Source organism: Camelus ferus, chromosome 32 (assembly GCF_009834535.1).
Source record: "Camelus ferus isolate YT-003-E chromosome 32, BCGSAC_Cfer_1.0, whole genome shotgun sequence".
Lineage (NCBI taxonomy): Eukaryota > Metazoa > Chordata > Mammalia > Artiodactyla > Camelidae > Camelus > Camelus ferus.
This window is the reverse complement of record NC_045727.1, coordinates 14,244,526-14,264,678: the sequence shown is the minus strand read 5'-3', so window position 1 is coordinate 14,264,678 and position 20,153 is coordinate 14,244,526. Positions and strand designations below refer to the sequence as shown.

At 57.0% G+C, this 20,153-nt stretch overlaps 1 protein-coding gene and 1 non-coding gene across 7 annotated transcripts in view; both read right to left on the bottom strand.

Annotated features, from left to right (window-relative positions):
- Positions 1-20,153, bottom strand: part of AP1B1 (adaptor related protein complex 1 subunit beta 1) — a 44,395-nt gene that overhangs the window by 1,316 nt on the left and 22,926 nt on the right. For 3 of the 6 annotated variants that reach the window (XM_032472227.1, XM_032472228.1, XM_032472229.1), the window contains 15 exons: positions 17,658-17,778; positions 17,213-17,308; positions 16,130-16,245; positions 15,644-15,809; positions 11,595-11,693; positions 10,844-11,103; positions 10,029-10,230; positions 9,186-9,206; positions 8,422-8,565; positions 4,442-4,587; positions 2,488-2,617; positions 2,113-2,197; positions 1,351-1,437; positions 1,103-1,257; positions 414-422 (listed from right to left, as the gene is read on the bottom strand). In XM_032472227.1, the coding sequence (XP_032328118.1) occupies positions 414-422; positions 1,103-1,257; positions 1,351-1,437; positions 2,113-2,197; positions 2,488-2,617; positions 4,442-4,587; positions 8,422-8,565; positions 9,186-9,206; positions 10,029-10,230; positions 10,844-11,103; positions 11,595-11,693; positions 15,644-15,809; positions 16,130-16,245; positions 17,213-17,308; positions 17,658-17,778 (1,837 nt within the window). The remainder of the gene's footprint in view (positions 1-413; positions 423-1,102; positions 1,258-1,350; positions 1,438-2,112; positions 2,198-2,487; positions 2,618-4,441; positions 4,588-8,421; positions 8,566-9,185; positions 9,207-10,028; positions 10,231-10,843; positions 11,104-11,594; positions 11,694-15,643; positions 15,810-16,129; positions 16,246-17,212; positions 17,309-17,657; positions 17,779-20,153) is intronic. The other 3 variants (XM_032472230.1, XM_032472231.1, XM_032472232.1) reach the window with 3 other exon arrangements.
- LOC116661047 lies at positions 3,830-3,926 on the bottom strand. Its single transcript, XR_004316810.1, has one exon. It is a non-coding gene; the product is annotated as a small nucleolar RNA SNORD125 (small nucleolar RNA).

Genomic DNA, 20,153 nt, shown 5'->3' with positions numbered 1-20,153 from the left:
CTGATTTCCTGCACTGGAAGCAGGCACATCAGACTTGGCTCATCTCTAACTGCAGTAAGAGCCCAGAGAGCACAGGCAGGAGAGACAAGCGCCAAAATCACTGCAATTTTGGCAGAAGGGATGCGATCAAGAAGGGGGAAGGGCACGTGGCACTCCGGAAGCCAGGGCCCTTGGTCTCTGGAGGCCTCTGTGCACTGTGTGTGGGAAGTCGGGCACCAGCTACCTCAACTGGGGCCACCAAGGGGGTCGGCAGGGGCAGCCTGTCCTCTGGCCTGCAGCCTGCGTGCGTGTCTGCCCAACTCTGGGGAGCAGCAGGGGGAGGTGAGGCCAGGAGAGCCAGGCCAGGAGACAGGTGTGCGAGGTGTGGCCAGGGAGGGTGGAGGGGAAGAGGAAGAGAAAAGCAGTCCGCTAACCTCCAAGTCCTGCACCATGGGCACCAGCAGGGAAGGTGGACATGCAGCGACCAAACACAGGGAGACGGAAATTACCACCACTGGAGCCTCTGCCACAGCCCCACCCAACCGTGGGGCCCATGCACCCTGGCCGCCAGCGTGGCCGGGGAGCAGCGTCCGGAGGCTCATGCCTGCCCAAGACTTGGCTCGGGTGCAGGCTGAAGCAAAGCCTGGGCTCTCTGGGCCTGGGAGAGCAGCACGGCCTTAGGGACAAGCTCATGCTCTGCAGAATCCATGTCCTGACCAGGGTCAGACAAGCTGCTCAGAACCCACGTCCTCCGGGGAGGGCTCTCAGGCAGGGAGGAGTGGCAGGCGCGGGGGCCCAGCAGGGCCACTTCCCAGTCAGGCAGGCCTCTGGTCGACTGTGCCACCCCACAGAGCCCAATTTTACATAATCTTCTAGTCCAACTCACTGTTCTGAGATCCAATTTGGTATCTTATCTGGGTAACTTCATGGGATTGTGCTGGAAGCTTTCTAAGATCAGATTTCTGGTGTGCATTCATACTAGGCTCAAAAGGACCCCAGTCCAACTGGGCTAGAGTGTTCCCCTCAGAGCTGACCCCTGGCCTGGGAAGGAGGGGGCAGGAGAGGCTGCCCAGGACAGGAAGGCAGAGGCCCCAGGGTGGGCAGGCAGGAGTGGGGGCCTCACCGTGAAGCTGGGGTTGCCGGGCTGGACGCGCAGCTCTGCCAGCACCCAGATGCCGTTAGTCAGCTTGAGGGACTGGTAGAGCATGTCCTGGCCCTCCACGTTCCTCTTGGCAACTGTGAAGATGTTGCTGCTCTGCAGCCTGCTGCTCACAGCCTCTGAGGGTCAGAAGGCCCCCCAGTCAGTGATGAGAGAGGCCTGGGGTACAGGTGAGGGGCAGAGTGGACTAGGGGCAGGCTCGGGAGCCCTACCGGCATTCAAGGGGCAGTCTCTGATCTGGAACTGGGCTTCATTCTCGTTGGGAATGTCCTTCCACGTGGCCAGGAACATCTGCCGGTCTGGAGGGGGTAAAGGTGTGACCGCGATAAACCTGTGGCCCGGCTCGGTAACCCTCAGCAGAAGTGGGTCGGGGGCGGTGTCACCTTGCAGCTGAGGACAGAACTAGCTCTGCCATGGTCCCTCCCGCTTCCCTGAGCAAAGCCTGAGCCCTGGGAGGGTGGCCAGCAGTGCTGTTCCCAAAAGACCCCAGCTTCCCACCTCTGGGCCTTAGATCTCTCCCCACCACGACCCACATCCACCCTCCTCCTGCTCTGGCCCCAGGCAGCCTGCTCATGAGTCAGTCTGCTTTACAGGGCTTCTGTGGGGACAGAGATGATGTGGGCAGGAGTGAGCCCTCTGGGCGTTGGGTGTCTTCTCAAGGGTTCCAGCCGGGGCATAGAGGATGGGCATCAGGTGTGAGGCATGGCCTGGGTTCCCTGCCTCGGAGGGGCCTGTGAGATGACTGTCTAGAGGCTGCAGGCAAGGCTGAGGGGCAGAGCAGAACCCAGGATGAGATAGCTCCCACATGGCATGGTCACCGGTGGGCAGAGCTGGCCAGACAAGACCCCGGGGGCCCCGGTGAGGGTATGACCCTCACTCCAGGCTCTGCAGGGGAGCCAGTGATTATGGACTCCATCATGGGGCAAAGCCAATCCATCCATTCTACAGACCCCAAGGGCGCCCTCATGACTCACCCATCTTCCCGTCCTCCACAAAGAGGATGTGCAGCGGGTACAAGGTGCTGAAGTAGAAGACGTCAATGTTGTTCTTTACGGCCACCTAGGAATAAGGGGGTCCCCAGTTAGCCCCTGATGCTCAGCACCATGTGTGAGGCCCCAGGAAGCACCTGTCCCCTGTGAGCCCACGGGAGCCAGTTCCCTCACGCAGCTTCCCTGGTAGCCACGACCCTCCACCCCGTAACCTGGCCTCCCCTGCCAGGTCTGTGTCCAAGAGTGCGACTCCACAGCCCAGCCCAGCCCAGCCCAGCCAGGCCCCAGACTGCTCCCTGAGGCTCCTCCTCAGGGCAGACCAGTTAAGGACTGTGGTGCTTGGTCTTGCCCGGAACACACCTGCAGGTTGTTCAGAGGCTCCATCTTCATGACCGAGCCCACCGTGTTGAGAGGCAGGGAGATCTCCACAGTCTGGTTGGGGCTGAGCGGTGCATGGACCTGGAGGGGGGCGGCGGGGGCCAGGCCAAAGCTGGGGAGAGAGAAGCCCCCGTGGGGACGGTGGGGGAGCAGATGCTGACACAGGACAGGTGGGCTCTGGAGCCTGGGCAGCAGCTGGCAGCAAGCCTCTCCAGTAAGCTGGCCTCATCCTAGGCCTTGACCCAGGCCAGGAGGACAAGCTCCTAACCCTCCCTCCACCCTCAGCGGCCACATGGACAGAAAGTCAGCCCTGGGCTGGCTGCAGGCCTAAAGCCCATCTCTGCTCCTCTGTGTCCTCTGGGTGGCTCAGGTAAGTGCGGCCCAGCCCTGACCTGCCCTCAAGGAGCTCCACGTAATACCAGGGGCCTATAAGCTTCTTCTAACTTGAAAGCTCTGTGACCACTCAAGACTCGGGAGCAAACCCCCACCTCCCAGGAGGGATCCGACCTGTCCCAAGCGAGATGCTGGTTTTACTGACTAGGCCAGAGCAGATCATAAGATGACCACAGAGAGATTCAGGAAGCCCTACTTCTCGGTAAAGCAGCAGGTGGACACATCAGGAAACTGCCCAAGAGGGTGTGGGTGAGAAACACCCCAGCCACAGGCTCTGGGAAGGTTAAGTCTCCATAGTATTGACTGAGACCATGAACTGAGTGTTCACTGGGCCCAGGCTGGGCATTTGATATTAGAATAGTTCCTGTCATCATAAAAACAGCAGGAGGTATACAATCTCCCACCATCCAGGACACGGAGACTCAGGGAGGGGCAGGCCTATGCCCAGACCCTACAGGGTAAGTGGCACCGCTGAGATTCAGCACTTGAGCTGCCTGATCCCAGCCTGTGCTATGCCCATGACAGCGATCAGGCCTGCCTGGGACACAGCAGGAGATGACCTGCTGTGGGGGTGGGGGAACCCCAGGCCATCATGGTGGCCCAGTGCCCCAGGCTTTCCTGGGAGCTCTACCACTGCCCACTGTGTGACCTTGGGCAAGGCATTTGCCCTCTCTGAGCCCAGGTGTCATCACCTACTAAAATGGAGGTAATGGCATCGACCTCACTGGGTTGTCAAGGTCTCAGCACAGGGCCTGGTACCCAGACAGTTTTCAACACACAGTAAGTTTGTTATGAGCGATAATCAGGACCACCCCTTGGAGCCTGGAGTGTTTTGTGGCCTCTAGGGTCACCTGAGGGTAAGTAGCAGAGCTGCCACCACCCTCCTCGGTCTGACAGAGGGTCGGGAACCACTAGCCCACAGGCTCTCCCTGAGGAAGCAGCCCCTTCAGTCAACTTCTTAGAGGCTCAGTTTGCTCATCACTAGAGCCGCTCAGGAAGAAGGATCATCAGGAGAGGCTGCTTGGGTTCCCCAGAGCCCTGACCTAGCTGGCCTGGTCCACGAAGACCCTGGGTGCCAAGCAGGAGACCTTCCCCACGACACTGGGAGCCTGGAGCAGCCACCACTCCCAGGGGCCCTGCCTGACGGTTTAATCCTGTCATGTAGGGGAGGCTGGCAGGCAGGCCTGCTCCACATCAGCCTTCTCGGAGCTGATGCAAGCCACTCAGGCCTTCAGAGGAGGCTCTGAGCTCCTGGTATGTGGGGTGCTTACAAAAGGTAGATTCCTAAGCTGGAGCTGGGGATTTTGTCAGTAAAATACCCCTCTGGGCACTGGGGGAAGGCAAAAATAAAGGTACTCTGTTGTCCACATAAAGAGGTCATAGGGGTGTGGAGGGTATCACTGCTTTAGAGAATTTTGACCTGAGATGTGGTTGTGAGGAACATTCTTCTTCATGAGAAAAGAGGCACTGGGCCCCGGCAGCCCTCAGCCCCTGCCTGCTCTCACCGGCATGGGCTCCAGACAGGCAGCCTCGGGGAGCTCACCTATTGCGGTTGAACTGGATGGCGAAGTCGGTCATGACCTGCAAGGCTTTGTTGGTCAGCTGTAGGTCCATGGAGATGGAGCCCACCTGGCGAGTGAAGGTGCCCGAGATCTCCAACCCTTTGGCCTTCATAGCCGGGAGCCAGACCTGCAGAGAAGACAATGGGGAAGGGGTGGTGTTCACCATGTCCCAAAACTCGACAGCCCATCTGAGAGTCCCTCCCCTGCCCCCTTCTTCCACCTAAAAGGGCCTCTCAGGTCGACCACATCTGCCTTTACCATTAGGGAATGACTGTGTGACTCCTGGGATGGGAGGGAGGACTCTGCATGGCCCGCCCAGGGCCCCCACCCCCGTGTGGCTGGAGCAGCGCTGGGTAGGGAGGCGCTTGGCATGCCCGAGGGCTGACCTGAGTCTCCGGAGGTCAAAAAAGGAACACTCAGAAGTAGGGCGGAGGGAGGCGATGAGACAAGCGGGCCCCTGCCAGCCTCCTGACGAGCCAAGGAGAGTCGAGAGCCCAACGGCACCCTGGGCCTCAGCCAGAGCCTGAGGCCTCCCTGGCTGCCACAGCCTGTCCTTCCTCGCAGAAGGCAGGGCTGGCCTTTTAACTGCACAAACTGGTCTGGCCGAGGACAGTACCTAAGGGGACCCCTCACCTGGCAGGCCTTCTGCTGTGTGCTTTGCTGCCCTTGTCATTTGAGTCTCAGCTCAAGAGCCACCTCCTCTGGGAAGCCCGTCCCCAGGCTCCTTCCCTGGGCTCCCACCTCAATGACGTTTTGGCAGATACACGGTCTCCTCTGTGCCCAGACAGCTCTTTGAGGGAAGGGCTCTGCTTTTCTGTCCTTGGATCCCTGCTCGGAGCTTGGTGTGGGACTGGTATTCAGGGGCTGGTATTCAGGAATGTTTGCTGAGCGAACAGCATGTGTTAGAGCCCTGCCCATGAGAGACACCCACGGGGCATCATCCTGTGGATGCGAAATGCCTCTCAGGCTGTCATTCTCACCTGGACGGTTTGCAGGCCCTCTCTGGTCAAAATGCTCAGGCCCCCAACGGCTTCACCAGGGTGCCCCCTGTCGGTGAATGTGCCACTGTCTCTCAAGTTGCCCACGTCAGGAACCAGAGCATCTGGGCACCAGTCCTCAGCCCACCTGGACCCCCACACCACAATCACATAGCCCTGGTCCTGTCAACGCCACCTCCTCCCATCTGCCACCAAATCCTCCGCTCTCCCCTCTCCACAGGCGCCACCATCAGAGTTCTCCAGGTGAGAAGGCAGCTACCCATGCAGCTGCCCAATTCTTCTGCCCCAAATTTCCACAGTAGTGAAAGCCATCTTTTAAAACGCAAATCTGATCATGGTGCCTTTAACTCGCCCACCCCCAATCCTGCAAGGCTTCCACTGCCCATGGCCTCCTGGCCTGGTGCCCTGCCCTCCCCAGGCTCAGTGTGAACCAGCTCCTCTGGCCCCCTCTCATACACTGTTCCCTCTGCTGGGAAAGGACTTCCCCACCCTCGCCCCATCACACTTGGTAACCCTGATCATCCTTGGCTTCCCCCAGACAAATCTGTGAGGGCAGAATCTCATGGCCTTAGTTCTGAGCTGTGACTTGGCACACAGACAGCACTCAGGCTCCCATGGTGACGTCCCTGCTTCCTGCCCCTCCACCAGGCTTCCTTTCCCAGGTTCTTGCAGAACTGGCTCTTTCTGGCACTGTGACCATCATGACTGCTGAAGGTCGGGACCTTGACTCTCTCAGTCATTGTAGGTTTATGGAGTCTAGAACTGTCAGCACCCGCTGGCCCAGATGCTTGAGGAACTCCAAGTTCTTATACAGAGAGCCTCATCCAACCTCCACCAGGGGGATGGAGAATGACAGGTGGGTGGGGAATACACTTGCAACAAATGATTAGAGGTAGTCACTGCACCATGAGGAAAATGTGGCCCACATAACTACTGCTTCTGGACACACCCACATCCCAGAACCCTCCTGTAACTACAGTAGCGGGAGACAGTCCTGTCCATGTTGTAAGGACTCCTCCTCCAGGCAGCCTGCCCTGATTACTCCTAACCTGGCGATCCCCTCACCTCTTCCAGTCAGTACACTCATCTGGCCCTCCACTAAGACAAAGCAGGGATATACCTGTTAAAATGAACACACAAGCAGAGGGCCAGCTGATTCTGACAACCCACGACATTAAGGCAGGCTCATGGAGGTTCTCAAACACTTTGAGAGGTGATCACGTAAGGGTCAGGGGCAGAGGCTTTGGTGCCACAGTCCTACATTCAGTTCCAGACTCTGTCACTTACCAGCCACGTGACCTTAGGCAAAAGCACTCAGTTTTCTTAACTGCAACAGCACCATAAGCTGCTGGGAGAACTTGGTGGGAAGGTGGCTGTGCCTGGCCCTTGCAGTCCCCGGCACAGAAGTGTGTGGCTGCAAGCACTAGACTCGCCATCTGCTGGGTGCTCCTCAGGCCCAGATCCTGCCAGGAGGCCTGCCTGGGGGCTTGGGCTACCACCACTGCAGGGGTAGCAGGCACACCCGGGGAGGCTAGGCCAGGGCAGGTGCTGGCTCACAGCTCCCTAGTCATGAGGGAGATGTCACTGTGCTCCTGAAGCCCTGCTGTGTCCTGCTCTGGGGAGGGGACCACAGAAGAGAGAGAGGCTCACTCTGGTCGGGAACGAAGCGGCAGATGTGGGGTCTGACCTGAGGGTTTGCGAGGGGATCACGCAGCTTGCTCGATGCTGAGGACACAGCCTACGCTGTGCTATCTTTTGTGCCAGGCCTGCGTGCTCTCACACCCTGGACTTAGCCTCCCTTCCTTTGCCACGCCCCACCCAGCGAACAGCACTCCCCTTGCCCACTGCTCAAACCAGACGCCCCTCCCCACCAGCCCTACATCCTGCCCTTCCTACCTCCAGTCCAGCCTCTTATCTCCATCCCTAAAAGTCCCTTCCTTCCTTCCTTCCTTCCTTCTCCGGGCTGCCATCAGCCCTCGTTAGGGGAGAAGGGGTGCTGCCCTGGGTGGCCCAATGGGCAATGCGGGGCATCTTCACGCAGCCCAGTGTGGGGAAGGCACTGCATTTAGCCAGCCAGGGTCAGGGATGCTGGACATGCTGTCTTGGGGACAACAGTCTTCACAATGAGCCACTGTCCTGTAGCCCTTGAGTATTTTCTGCATGGTTTCAACATGCCCTGAAATTTCCAGGAAACTAAAGATAGTGAAAATCAAGCAAAGCCTGTTCTTTGTTTTGTTTGGAACTTTACTGGGAGTCAGTCACCATTTCAGAAACTAATGGCACCTCTGGCCACACCACTCCTGACACCCGAGCCACAAACGCTCCCTGTAGCTGTGGCATCAAAGTGACTCTGCACTTCTGCCCACACCCGACAACGTCATCAGGTCTTCTGGGGTGGGCGGGCCCAAGCCTTCACAGCACTGAAATACGTAATTCTAGTCTCTTTCTTTTATGTCTCCTTTACACAGTGACAGCATCTTATCATTTTTGAAATTCTATGTGTAGGTAGGATACATAGTCCACACATCTTATTTAATAGGAAAGGAGAGGGTGTTATAAAATGCTTATTATCAATAAGGGGCATTGGGTCAGACAGCACCGAGAACCACTGACCCAACTAGCTGAGACTTCCACCAGTTTTCTGGAAGGTGCAGGCTGTCTCTCAACCCAGGCCTGGAGCCCTCTCCCCATTTCTGCCTCACTAATTTTGACTTCATCAGCAGGCCTGAGCTTCAGTGACAGCCCCTCTGGGAAGCCTTCCTCAGGCCGCCACTCCTGACTCAGCACTCCTTCCCTGGGCTCCCACAGCCTGTGCCGCCCTCGGCATCGCACTGGCCAACAGCTGCTCCAGGAGCCCGTCCCCGCCGGCCTGAGCCGATTCCCCAGGGTGGGCCACTTAAGGAGCCCACATGTCAGCCTCTAACTTCTCTCTGCTCCTGCCACGAGAGGAGCATAGTACTTACTGCTTTGGGAGCCACATACGATCCTGACAAGGTGCCCACACCACTGGTCAAGTCAAAGAGGTCACTCAGGCCACTGCCCATGGGTGCTCCTAAGTTGGCTGGTACTGTTGCTGCTGGGGGTGCCACGAAGTTGGGGGCCCCGATCTGGAAAGGAAGGGGAAAGCATCAGAGGCAGACAGCAAAGGCAGGGACATTAGGGGCCTGGGATGAGTATGGCCACCTGGCCCTCTAGAAAATGGGTAGGGCAGAAGGGGGTACCACAGGGCTGCATTCATATCAACTCTAAGTCGCAGAAACAAGACAGAGTGGGGTGGGTGGAGAGGAGAGACTGAGCCCTCCTGTGCCCTGCAGGCCTCGAGCCTTTGGGGTGACCTCTGGGAAAGGGCTGGCGACACCCACAAACTAACATTCAGCCCACAGATAAAAGGGGTACCTGAGACACTGCTTGGAGGGGTTGTGCTCAGCAGACTGGAGCATGCCCTCCAGGATGTCAGAGACGGGGTATGGGGACTGAGAGGGCCGGCAAGCCTCAGGATGACAAGGCAACTTTGTCATAGGGTAGTGAGGACAGGGTGAGGAATTAATGGATATGGGGGCCCGGTGGCAGCTGGACGCCAGGCAGTCAAAGCAGAGGCTTCCAGGACACTGGACAGAGGCCAGGGCTAGCAGGGAGGGACTGCGTTGACATAACCCGACCCTTGGGATGCTGGGTGGGGGATTAGGAGCAGGGCCGAAGGCTTGGTGACACAAGGGTTGAACCGTACCCCTTCAGGCTCATCCCCCATCTCCAAGCAGAAGCAGGCAGGGTGAAGAGAACAGGCAGCCACATGCAGAGAGAAAAGTCAAGAAAGAAGACACAGAGAGATAAGAGAGGGAAAGAGGGAAAAGATTAGTCACTGCTGCTCCACCCAAAAGGGGCCTGGAGCAAGGCTGTGCGGGGCCAGGGGGGCCCAGACCGTCTGTCTCTGTGTAGGACTCTACCCCCGGGCCTCACTCAACCATCTCTGTCCTGTGTCAAAGCCCTTCCTACCCTTTTCTGTGCTGCAGCCTTGGGGACCTGAGCCAGGCATGGCCAAGTGACAAGGGACCTGCTGCCCCCTCCACCTGGCTCTACTGGCTGCCCGAAGAAGTCCCAGGGCAACACCCAGGCCAGTCTTACCACCCTCTTCACAGGGGAGGAGAGACTGGCTCTGATCTCTCATGAGCCCCTCAGACCTGCTGGGCTGCTGCCTCCCACCACTGCAGGGTGCGGGGCGAGTGGACACAGGTATGGCTCTTCCAGCCTTACAGGGCCAAGGTGCCTGTGGGGCTGGACTTGGGGGAAGAGGGTAGGACAGGCCCTACCCTGTCCCAGGTCTCTTGCACTTCAGCAGCCAGGCAAGGGGCTAAATCCTGTGTCTGCCATTTAGCAGCTGTGTGCTCTTAAAGGGAAGGACATGACCCCTATAAGCTGCAGCGTCTCACCTATGTGTAGAGAGCTAATGACCACATCGAAGGCAAATGTACCTGAAACCCATGGTTGGCGTCTGGCAGAGAGGGTGTTCAATGATCACTTGCTCCTCTGAAGACCATTATCAACCTCACCCAGAGGGGGCCCCGGGACGTACCAGGCTGTCTAGGCCACCGCCAAGAAGGTCCACAGCTCCCATCTGGACCGAGGAGGTGGCCAGGGGTGGGCCACTCACTGGCGGGCCGAGGTCTAGGTTGAGGAGGTCGCCCAGCAGGTCACCCTGGGTGGGGATGACATCCAGCTGCTCACCAGGGGGCGCTCCAGCAGGGGCCGTCTCAGGGCTCTCTGTGCTCTCACTCCTGCCAGGACACGGGGGAGAGGTTCAGCAGGGTAGGGGGTCATGCTGTCCCAGGGAGGCCAGAGTTCCCAGTCTCCAGGATCCACCCCCAGGACAGGCACCTGGTCTCCTCACTGTCCCAGAAGTCTGTGTCCCCCTTCCTCCCTACTTCCCCGCCTGATTCATCTTTTCGGCTCTCCGAGAGCCAGCTTCAAGGGCTGAGTGAAGGGAGAGCCGTCTGTATTCCCAGCACTCAGCCCACTCTAAAGAGAAGGCTAGATGCTGGTCCCTGGAGGCCTGGACAACCAGGCCAATGACCCCCAGAGTGGCAGGAGGAAGACGTGAAGAACAGGGCTCTAGAATCAGACAGAATGGGGCCTGAGCCCAGCTCTGCTGCACCGGACACCGGTGCTCTCCATGCCTGTTGTCCCCGTCTGTTAAGTGGGGACATCTCTCAGAGCTGCTGTCCCCTAGTCAACATCTGGTGTGTAGTAAGCAGTCACTGAAAGGTCGCTAGAATTGTAACGTTTCTCAGAGTTGGGCCTCACAGGGACATCACGTGAGGCCTGAGTGCCCATGCTCTTGAACGGAGGCACAGGGGAGGCTCTGTCCAGCGCCCAGCCCGCTGCACTCACGAGGCGGTGCGGGGTGGCAGGCTCTTGTGCACAACGCCCCGGCCTCCCTCCACGAAGGCGCTGGGCGGCTTGTGGTAGACAGAGGCCAGCGTGCCGATGTAGCAGATGAGCTCGTCCAGCAGCGTGGGCTCGATGAGGTCCGTCTCCTCAGAGATGAGTGGCTTCTCGGCCAGCACCACCTCCTTGGCAGCCACAGGGTCCGTGGAGAGCAGGCGCCAGTAGATGTAGCCGCGGTCCCGCAGGTCCGGGTTATCTGAGTCCTGGGAGGTGACGAGAAGACCATGAAACTCAGGACAAGCGGGTGAAAGGAAGCGGAGCGCCCTTCCTGTAGTCCCATGACACTGGCAGGATCACAGGGCCTCTGATGACAGCAACCTGAGCACTCCTGGGAGCCTGTCCCTAAGCTGCTTGAACAGACACAGCCCAGCCAGTTTCCACTCCAGCCCGGCTGCGAGCAGGCCAGCCCACCTGTCTCCATGTCCTACCCTCTCCACTGTCTGCCTTCCCTGCTTCTCACCCACTTCTCTCTCCTCCCTCGTTTATGGTCTGGCTCAGTGTCACCACCTGCCCCTGCTCCGCCTTGATTTGTTTGTGACTGAGCTTCCTGAGCAGGGATCTGGGGTTGCTCTGGGGACAAACCCCAGTGGTGCCAGTTTTAGGGGCAGGATCAGCCAGGTCTGGCTCCTTGGACCAAAGCTGCCTCCGTGGAGCAGGGGCTGCGCTGGGCACAGGGGGGAGGCTGTGCACCCACCTGAGTGGCCAAGCTGAGGACCTGCTGCACCAGCTCCTGGGTCTCTGTTGGTTTCTTCAGAAATAGTTTCACAATGGCTGTTAGCAGCTGCAGCTGGACCTGCGGGAAGACAGAGAGGAGATGGGGAAGAAGGAGTGTGAGTTTCCCGTGGGGTCAGTAGGAAACCAAATGAGGACCTCAAAAAGGGAAAAGGGTGTTCAAGGGCAGAAAATTACTTTTCTGGGCTTGGGGTTGGCCAGGCAAACAGGCCAAGGCCAGCAGGGGTGTTGGTTGTGTTGAGTAGCCTGGACCTTGGCGTCACCACTCAGGAAGCTGGCCTTGGTACTATCTGGCAACCCTAGGCAGGCTGGGGGCTGCTGCCCAGCCCCAGGGTCCCAAGAATCTGCCACAGCTCTGGGACCCATAGTGCCTTCAGGAGCTCACAGCTTACAAAGGCAACAAGTGTGGTGTGCCTGATACACTTATAAAAGACCCTTGGTCAGCAAGTGGAGAGAGTGCCAGGGAGCCCAGTGGACGGGTCAGCAGGGCCCGCCCACCAGCTGGTGACTGAGGAACTGTGCTGTCACCTGTATGTCCCTCCTGTTGCCCCCCGCCCCACTTCTGCAGCCTGCTGCACCCCCTCATTGGCGCCACCCCACGGTACTGGAAATGCTTTCCAGCCACTGGACTGTCCCATGGAGAGACAGGGACTGTGCCTGTCACTGCTGCATCCCTGGTTACTGTTCATTCCAGTGCCTTGTGCAGAACAGGCACTTGAGAAAAACTTGCTGACTGGGAAAATTCCTCTGAAAGAACAATTCTCTGTACATAGCCCTTCCTTAGCCTCGTCTCATTTTTGTCAGCCCTGGGACAGGAGGACAGCCTGAGGCTCCTGAGCCTGGACTGTGCCAGGGACAGGCCTGGGCAGGGTGGAAATGGGGCTGATGGCAACTCCTGGGCCTGTCCAGCAGGAGGGCACTTACAAAACAAATGGCTTAACTGCCCTGATAACATGGGGTGGGCCGACAGAGGGAGGCAGGACTGAGGGGACTGAGCATCCAGAGTCCCTGCGATTGGTGACACCCAGGCCAATGGCAGAGGAGCAGGCTGGCTGTTTCCAAGGCAGGAGGTGGCTCAGGGACTGGCTTCCAGACCTGACAGGGTGGCCGAGGAAAAGCCATTTACCCACAGTCAGTGAGGGAGCTGCAGGGCCTACCTTGGGGGGTTCTTGTGAGCTGAGAAGATGGCAACTCATGGCACCTTACTTGGAGCCAGAGTTAGCTCACGCCGCATCTGAACTCTGATCTACCGCTTCCCCGCTGGTGACTCCGGACATGTTATATAACTCCTGAGTCTGTTTCCTCATCTATAAAATGGGTGTAGCACCTCACACGTTGACGGGAGAAGTCAGTGAAGAACCTATCATGTCCCCTGCCCAGGGCACAGCAGCTGTCATCATCAATGTCACCACAACCACCACTCGGGGACTCTCTACCAGGTTTTCCCCAACCCCAGGAAGCCACTGTGCTGCCTGGGAACAGGCCGCGCTCAGCTCCCTCCCCGGCTCTCTCACCCCAGAGCCAGTTCAGGGCACCCCCCTGCAAAGATGCCGCCGCCCCTGCCCTCCAGACAGGCCAGACAGTGCTCCCTGCCCCATGGCTGGAGAGGACGACCGGGCTCAAACAGACAACCTAAAATAAGTTCTCCAATTTATTATCTTACAAAAGCTCTGAACTCTGCTGTGAACCCAAGAGGCAAAGGAAGCAGGCCACCTAATTAAAACATCACCACCCAACTGCTAAGCACTGGAGCGGGCAGTTTACATACATCATCCAATAAGCTTTGCTAGAACCCTGTGTGAGAAACAAGGAAATGGGCCTAGTGGGTTTAACGCTCCAGGACCCAGAGCAGGGGAGGAGCCACGGCTAGAAATGCCCCCAGAGGGCATCCTCTGCAGCCAACCCGACAGGACTTGATTGCAGGAGCAAAACCAGCCCAGGTGGGGCTTTGCTTCTCAGAGACAAGGGAGGGAGGCTGGTGGGTGGAAGTGGAGGCGGCCCTGGGGGAGCCTGGCAGCTGGACTTGGCAGGTGGCAGTGGGAATCGGTGGGAATTACTACTCCTATTTTGTGATGGACACCTGTTGTTTTTGCCCACCCAGCATCCAGTGAATCTTCTGGTAACAAAAATGCTGGCTTTCCTTCATCCCTCTCTATGCCCCTCAATCCACGGAGACCGGATATGCATCTGACAGACCTGGCCATCCCAAAGTCACAGTGACTGGCTCAGGGTAATGCGAACAGGCCTGGACTGCTGCTGGAACTTCGGAGGCGAAAGCAGTTACAGGGCCCACTAAGCGGTAAGAACACAGCCTGCAACAATGACCCTTCATAGGCCCCACTGGTTGGAGCCTGACCAAGGGAGATGCCACCCAAGGGAGGCTGCCACCATCCAAGCACCTTTCACCCAGGGGTGCAGGAGAGAGTGCACTCCTTGGACTTAGCTACAGTAACGTGTCAGTCCCCTTTTCTGCCTGGGCAAGTATGCTTTTAAACCAATTCTGACCAACACCACCATTAATGAGTGCTTATTATGGGCTGTGCATGTGCTGGGGACATTACACAAAGCATCCCACTTAACTTTCAGAGCACAAGATGAGGGAAAGTCTTATGATCCTCATTTTGTAAATGAGGAATCCAAGGCTCAGAGAGGCAAAGGGTTAGCATAGAGTCACCGAGCCAAGGGGCAGAAGCAGGGTCTGGACTCTAAGGTCCCTGATTCAGAGTCCAGGCTCTGATCCCCTGGGTTCCACTGCTCCAGCTGGGCAGCTAAGAAGTCTGTGCTCACAGACATTTTAAAGGCCCCCATGCACAAGCAGACAGTTCACGGGAAGAGGGATGCAAATGAAAAGATGCTCAACCCCACTTGAAACAAAAATGTAAACAAAACTATCCTGAGGTCCCGCCTGCTATTGATCTGATTGGCAAAAATAAAGTTTGAGGATGCACTTGGCTGGGAAGGAGGTGAGGAGAGCGCTATCCCACCTCTGAGAAAGGAGTGTAAACTAGAGTAATCCCTGAAATCTGCTTGCAGCCACCCGACCTCCAGCGTGCAGGCCCTCTCCTGCTGCTCCTCCTCCTTAGACTGCCCTCCAGCTGAACCTGCGGGTGTGCTTCATGCACGTTATTCACAGCAGTGCCGCTTAAAAGCGTAGGAGGGCTGGGCACCTAACTACCCACTGGGAGTGTAGTGCCGAAGAGCTGGCTAGTGTTCCTAAGCGTGAGAAGGCTGTGATGTGCCTTTTGGAGAAAACACACATTAGATAAGTTATGTTCGGGCATGAGTTACAGTGCTGTGGCCGTGAGTTCAATGCTAGTGACTCAATGGTATATATCGAACACAATGTCCCTGAACAGAGACACACACAAAACAAGGTTATATATTGACCAGCTAACAAAAATGCTGTGACCAGGGGCTTGTAGGAACCCAACTCTATTTCTGCTGAGAGCGCTGGTTTAGTACTTACCAAGTCAGCATTTGTGGTGACTTCATAGAACGTAAGTACCATAAATGATGAAAACTGACCATTTATGTCTATGTGGAGGACCAGGCTGGTGCGTTGCTAAACTATCTCTGCAGGTATCCCCTAGAAACCAGTAAATAACACTGGTGTTCTCTGGCGGGAGAACTCATAACCAGGAAAGTGGTAGGAAAACAAAATTTTCGAATTTTCGACATGTCCTTTTGTATCTTTTCAATTTTGAGCCAATTCAATGTATTACCCATCCAAAGGTAAACACAAAATTAAAACGAACCAAAGACTTGCCTGCCTTCAGTGTACACCATCACAGACTGTCCTCACGTGTTCCCTTAGGTCCTGTAGCGTGGGAGGAAAGGGGGCTACACCTGTCACCTGTACATCACTTACCTGTCTGTCCACACTGTCAGTGCAGTCTCAGGAGGGCAGGGCCCTAAGGTCGGCTGGCTGAGGGGAGGGTTTCAGGGCAGGATGGACAGCAGCGAGCCCGAGCTGCCGGTCACGACCCCGAGCCGGCCTGCTCGACAGCTCACCTGGGTGCTCTCGTCATGGAAGCCCTCGAGGAAGCTCTCCAGCAGCTCGTCCGCATTATCTATCCTCTCGGCGTACTCGCCCACAATCCAGATCATGGCAGCCCGGGCCTCGGGCTCGTCCAGGGAGTCCAGGTTCTCACACAGTGTGGCGATCACGCTCTCGTACCTGGAGACCGGGCACAGCTGGCGTGTGAGCACTGAGGGAGCCTAGGCAACCAGGGAGGTCCAGGAGGGGCTGGGACAGACAGGCGCTGCCCCACAAGACCTCGAGAGGATCTGAGTTCTACCTGTTACATTTTAGTACTTATTTGGCTCTGGGAGCAGAGCAGTGGCAACTCAGGAGAAGTAAGAAAAACCAAAGGGTTTCCGTTGAGAATACTATTTGGGGCGGAGCAGTAAGAAACAGGGGAGAGGCTCCTTGCTTTCCCGTCTGCCATCCCCATCCCCAGTAGCCACATCACCCTGACGGGCAGGGCGGCCACGTACTTGTTGGGGTACTTGCGGAAGATGTCCTTGATGACCACGATGGCTTCCTGGACCACATAGTTGACCTTGGTCTGGATGAGATCGAGCAGTGTGCTCACGCAGCGCTCGGCAGATTGCTGTGTGGGAAGAGGAGCATGTGGGCAGAGCCTTGCACCCATTTCTAACAGAATCTCTGCCCAACATGGGCTCAGTCACACCTTGTCCACCTGCCTTTTCAATAGCAGGAAAACAGGGGAACACTAACAGGTGGGAGAATGAGTATAAAATGATGGTCTTGGGATGGCAGGAGCACAGGGAGATAGAATTAGACTGAGCAGAAGGCCAGCAGAGCTTCTGAGAGCAGGAGCATCTTTGGAGCTCTTTCAGGCCAAGACCTGAGGGCAGTGGGACAATGCTCCAGCCTGCCCCACCTCACAGCTACTCGCTCCACAAAATGGGCTCCTGTGACAAAAACACTTAGGAAGTCTCTGCTTGACTAGCCCTCCCCATACCCCGTCACTCCAACATGCTGCACTAATGCTCTGTGGGAGAGATTTCTCAGACTGCCATCACGGGAAGACATCTCAGGGGCTGGGCTGAAGTGACCAGCCATCCCAGATCCCCTACCCTGCCGTGGACCCATTTAAGGAACGTCAGATCAGTGGTCAAGGAACATCTCCACAGGCAGAGGATGGGAGGGCTGAAATGTCAGGACACAGGGGTCTGAATGACCCCCAGAAATTTGGAGACAAGGGCATCTGGACAGCTGAATCATATTTGCCAAAACGCAAAGCCCCTGCCCCAAAGCTCCAAGAAGTGAAAGCTAAGTCTACCAGGGCCACCGCCAGCTTGAAGCTGCCCCACTGCTGTAGCTAATGCTGCAGGAGAACCCATCATCTGCAGCAACTCAAAGGCCTAAGGGAGATTACAGATGAGAAGGCGCCCAACCAAATCTGCACCGTGGGTGTCTTAGGGGCTCCAGTGGTGATCCTCAGGCCTTCCTGGACCACAAGCAGCTGGCAGATTCTGCTTGAATCAGACTGGTTTCCAAGTTTCAGCTTCCTTTCCCTTCTTTCTCCCCCCAGGCCAAGAACAGAGCCTCACCTCCACCTTGATGGCGCAACGGCCAATGGCTCGCACAGCTTTCCGTACAAAGTCCACATCCACCTCTGTTGCGTACTCTTTCAGCTCCGCCAGCACCTGTAGCCCAAAGAAGATGGAGCTAGGAGGATCTCGCTGGGCAACCTCCTGAACACCCCTGGGCTGTGGGTATGCACAGACTCCTAGAAGGATGGGGTTTTGCCTCTTGTTCGAGGTGGACGTCCTAAGGGAGGGAGACAGCTGACAGGTGGCCCCAGAAGAAAGCAGGAAGGACTAGTTGGCCAGGCTAGACAGCCCTTGTTTTCGGCTGATCTAGCTAACACATCCACCTCACCACCACTTTTCGATGGGTGGATGACAGTAACAACAGAGAACAAACTCCTTAATCACAGAAACATCAGTTATTGTTTGCTAAGTGCTGGGCCCCTGGCCACCACCCCCTGCCGACCTGGGCGATGTTGGCCTGGGAGGCCAGGCGGATCATGATGTCCAGCTTCTCCAGCTTCACATAGATGGGGTCGTTGTACTTCACAAAGAACACCTTCATCTCGTGCTTCAGGATCTCAGGCCTGGTAGTGGGGCACGAGTGCCCGAAGAGCAAAGAGCAAGTCATAAACCCTGTGAGAAAACCCCTTCCATGTCCGCTGGCACATTTCTGCGGTCTGACGTGGAGCCTGACACCTGTGAAGGTGGGCACCCCTACGGCCACACGCTCCTGGGCAGAGGACCTGCTGACCAAGGTTCTGACTGGCCCCTGCGTGTCCAACCACATCCCAGGAAGGGAAGAGGAAACATGAGCAACAGACAGTTCATGTTCAAGAGGCTGCAGGCACCAGGTGACGGGCTTGGGGATCAGGTCTCAGTTTCAGTCCTAGCTTGTGACCCCAGGCCTGTTCCTCACTCGCGAAATGGGAAGTGTTCTGTTTCGGAAGCATAACCACTGCAGGCCTGGGATCTCTGGTCTTAGAAAGGCCTGGTGTCTGGACATTCAGCTTCCAGGAGCTCTCTCACCATTCCCTAAATGACAAAGGTGGTTATCCATGCCTTGACCATTTGTATACACAACATGATTTATGCTGCACACCTCTTTCCTTCCAGGAGCCTGGGATTTTGGTGGGTGCCAGGCAGAGGGTGCTTATATGACTTGCCCCCAGTAAAAACCCAGGGTGCTAAATCTCGAACAGGCATCTCTGGGCAGAAACACTATGCACATGTTGCTGCATTTTGTTGCTGGGGAGGGGTGTGCTCTGTGTGCCCCACCAGGGGAGGGAGGGAACACAAGGAAGCCCACACGAGGATTCCTCCAGACTCCACCTATCTGTCTCCCTCATGACCCAGCTAGGCAACCCCACTAGGTCAATAAATCACGGCTGTGAGAATGATGTGCCGACTCCCGTGAGTCCTTCCAGTGAATCTTTGAACGTGGGGGTCCTGGGAACCCCAACAGACACCTACACAACAGGGCCGCTGTGAGAGGTGGACAGGAGGCATCTAGCACCATCCATGCCTACCTCAGAGAAGGCACTTGCCAGGCAGGAGCTGTCTCAGCGCCACTGCTGCTCCAGGCACTACCCACCTCATTTTCCATAGCTGAGGAACCTGAGCGGGGAGGGGCTGGCGCTCGGTCACACATCTACTGCTAACGAGGGTGGGCGGAAGCAAGATGAGAGTTACTGTCCCCACCTGACTCCTACTCCCATGCCCATTCCAGGACAGAAAGGAGGAACAAGAAGAATGAGGACAGATGGCGAAGGGGAGAAGATGCTGCAGAGAGAAAGGAGGGACTCCGCCCAGGGTGGTACCCAGCGCTGCTGAGCAAGCTGCTGGGAGGTCCCGGCCCAGCCAGGAGCCTCTGTTGTGCCCGGTGCGGAGCAGGATCCTGAGCGGGGAAGCAGGAGGACGTGGTTTCTGCAATCAGGACTCATCACAGCTGCCCAAGCACATGTTGGGCCTGGGCCTGGTGGCGCCTCAGCAACACGCACAACGTCTCAGGAGGTTTGCCATGCTGAATACGGCACAGGGAGCCCTTCCTGCTGGGCAGACCCACAGGCCACTGCACCTTACTAACCCCACGCTGCAGCTGGGATCCCTGGTCTCATCCCTTCGCCTAGGCACTCGGAAAGCTTTTCCAAATGTACACCCGAACCTTCACAAATGTCCCAATTCCACTGATGTTTCTGGGCCCTGACGCGTGTGCCAAGAACCAGGCTGATGTTACAGGGACAGGGAGCAGGCGCCATCTTCCAAGAGAGAACGTCTGTGAGGGGCCCTGGGTCAGCTGGTGAGTCAGTCACTGAGTGAGCCATCTGACCAAAGAGGCTGGAGGCTGGCCCCACTCCAGGGAGCTGCCGGGCCCCTCACGGGATCGTTCCTGAGAATCTCTTCTGCTCTGCACCCTTACTTTTTAGCCCCATCCATGCTGGGTATTAGGCCCTTCCCTTAGGAGCAGTGGGGTTCTGCTGGGGTCATTCCCTACAGGTGGACAGAAACAGGCTGCACAGCATTCTGAATGGCCCCAAGGCTGATGTAAAGTCCATTGGGCCTCACCTTGGAGTCCTCCAGCCTCAGGGAATTTGACTTGAGCTACAAACTCTTTTCCCAGGAAAAACACACAGAGTCTTATAGCCCATTTCAGGAGGGCTCTGTGGACTGTGGAGCCACCCACTGTCTGTGGTTAAGAAGCACCATGCTAGCCTTTACCCAGCCTGCTACCTGGTAAGGCTAAGTCAAGGTTTCTCAGCCTCAGCACTACTGACATTTGGGGATGGATGGTTCTGTGGGGGCAGAACTGTCCTGTGCTTTGTAGGACGCTGAGCAGCATCCCTGCCTTTCACTCACTAGATGCCAGTAGCATCCCCCACAGTGACAACCAAAAATGTCTCTAGATATTGCCAAATGTCCCCTGCAGGACGAAGATGCCCATGGCGAACAAACCGTGGGTTAA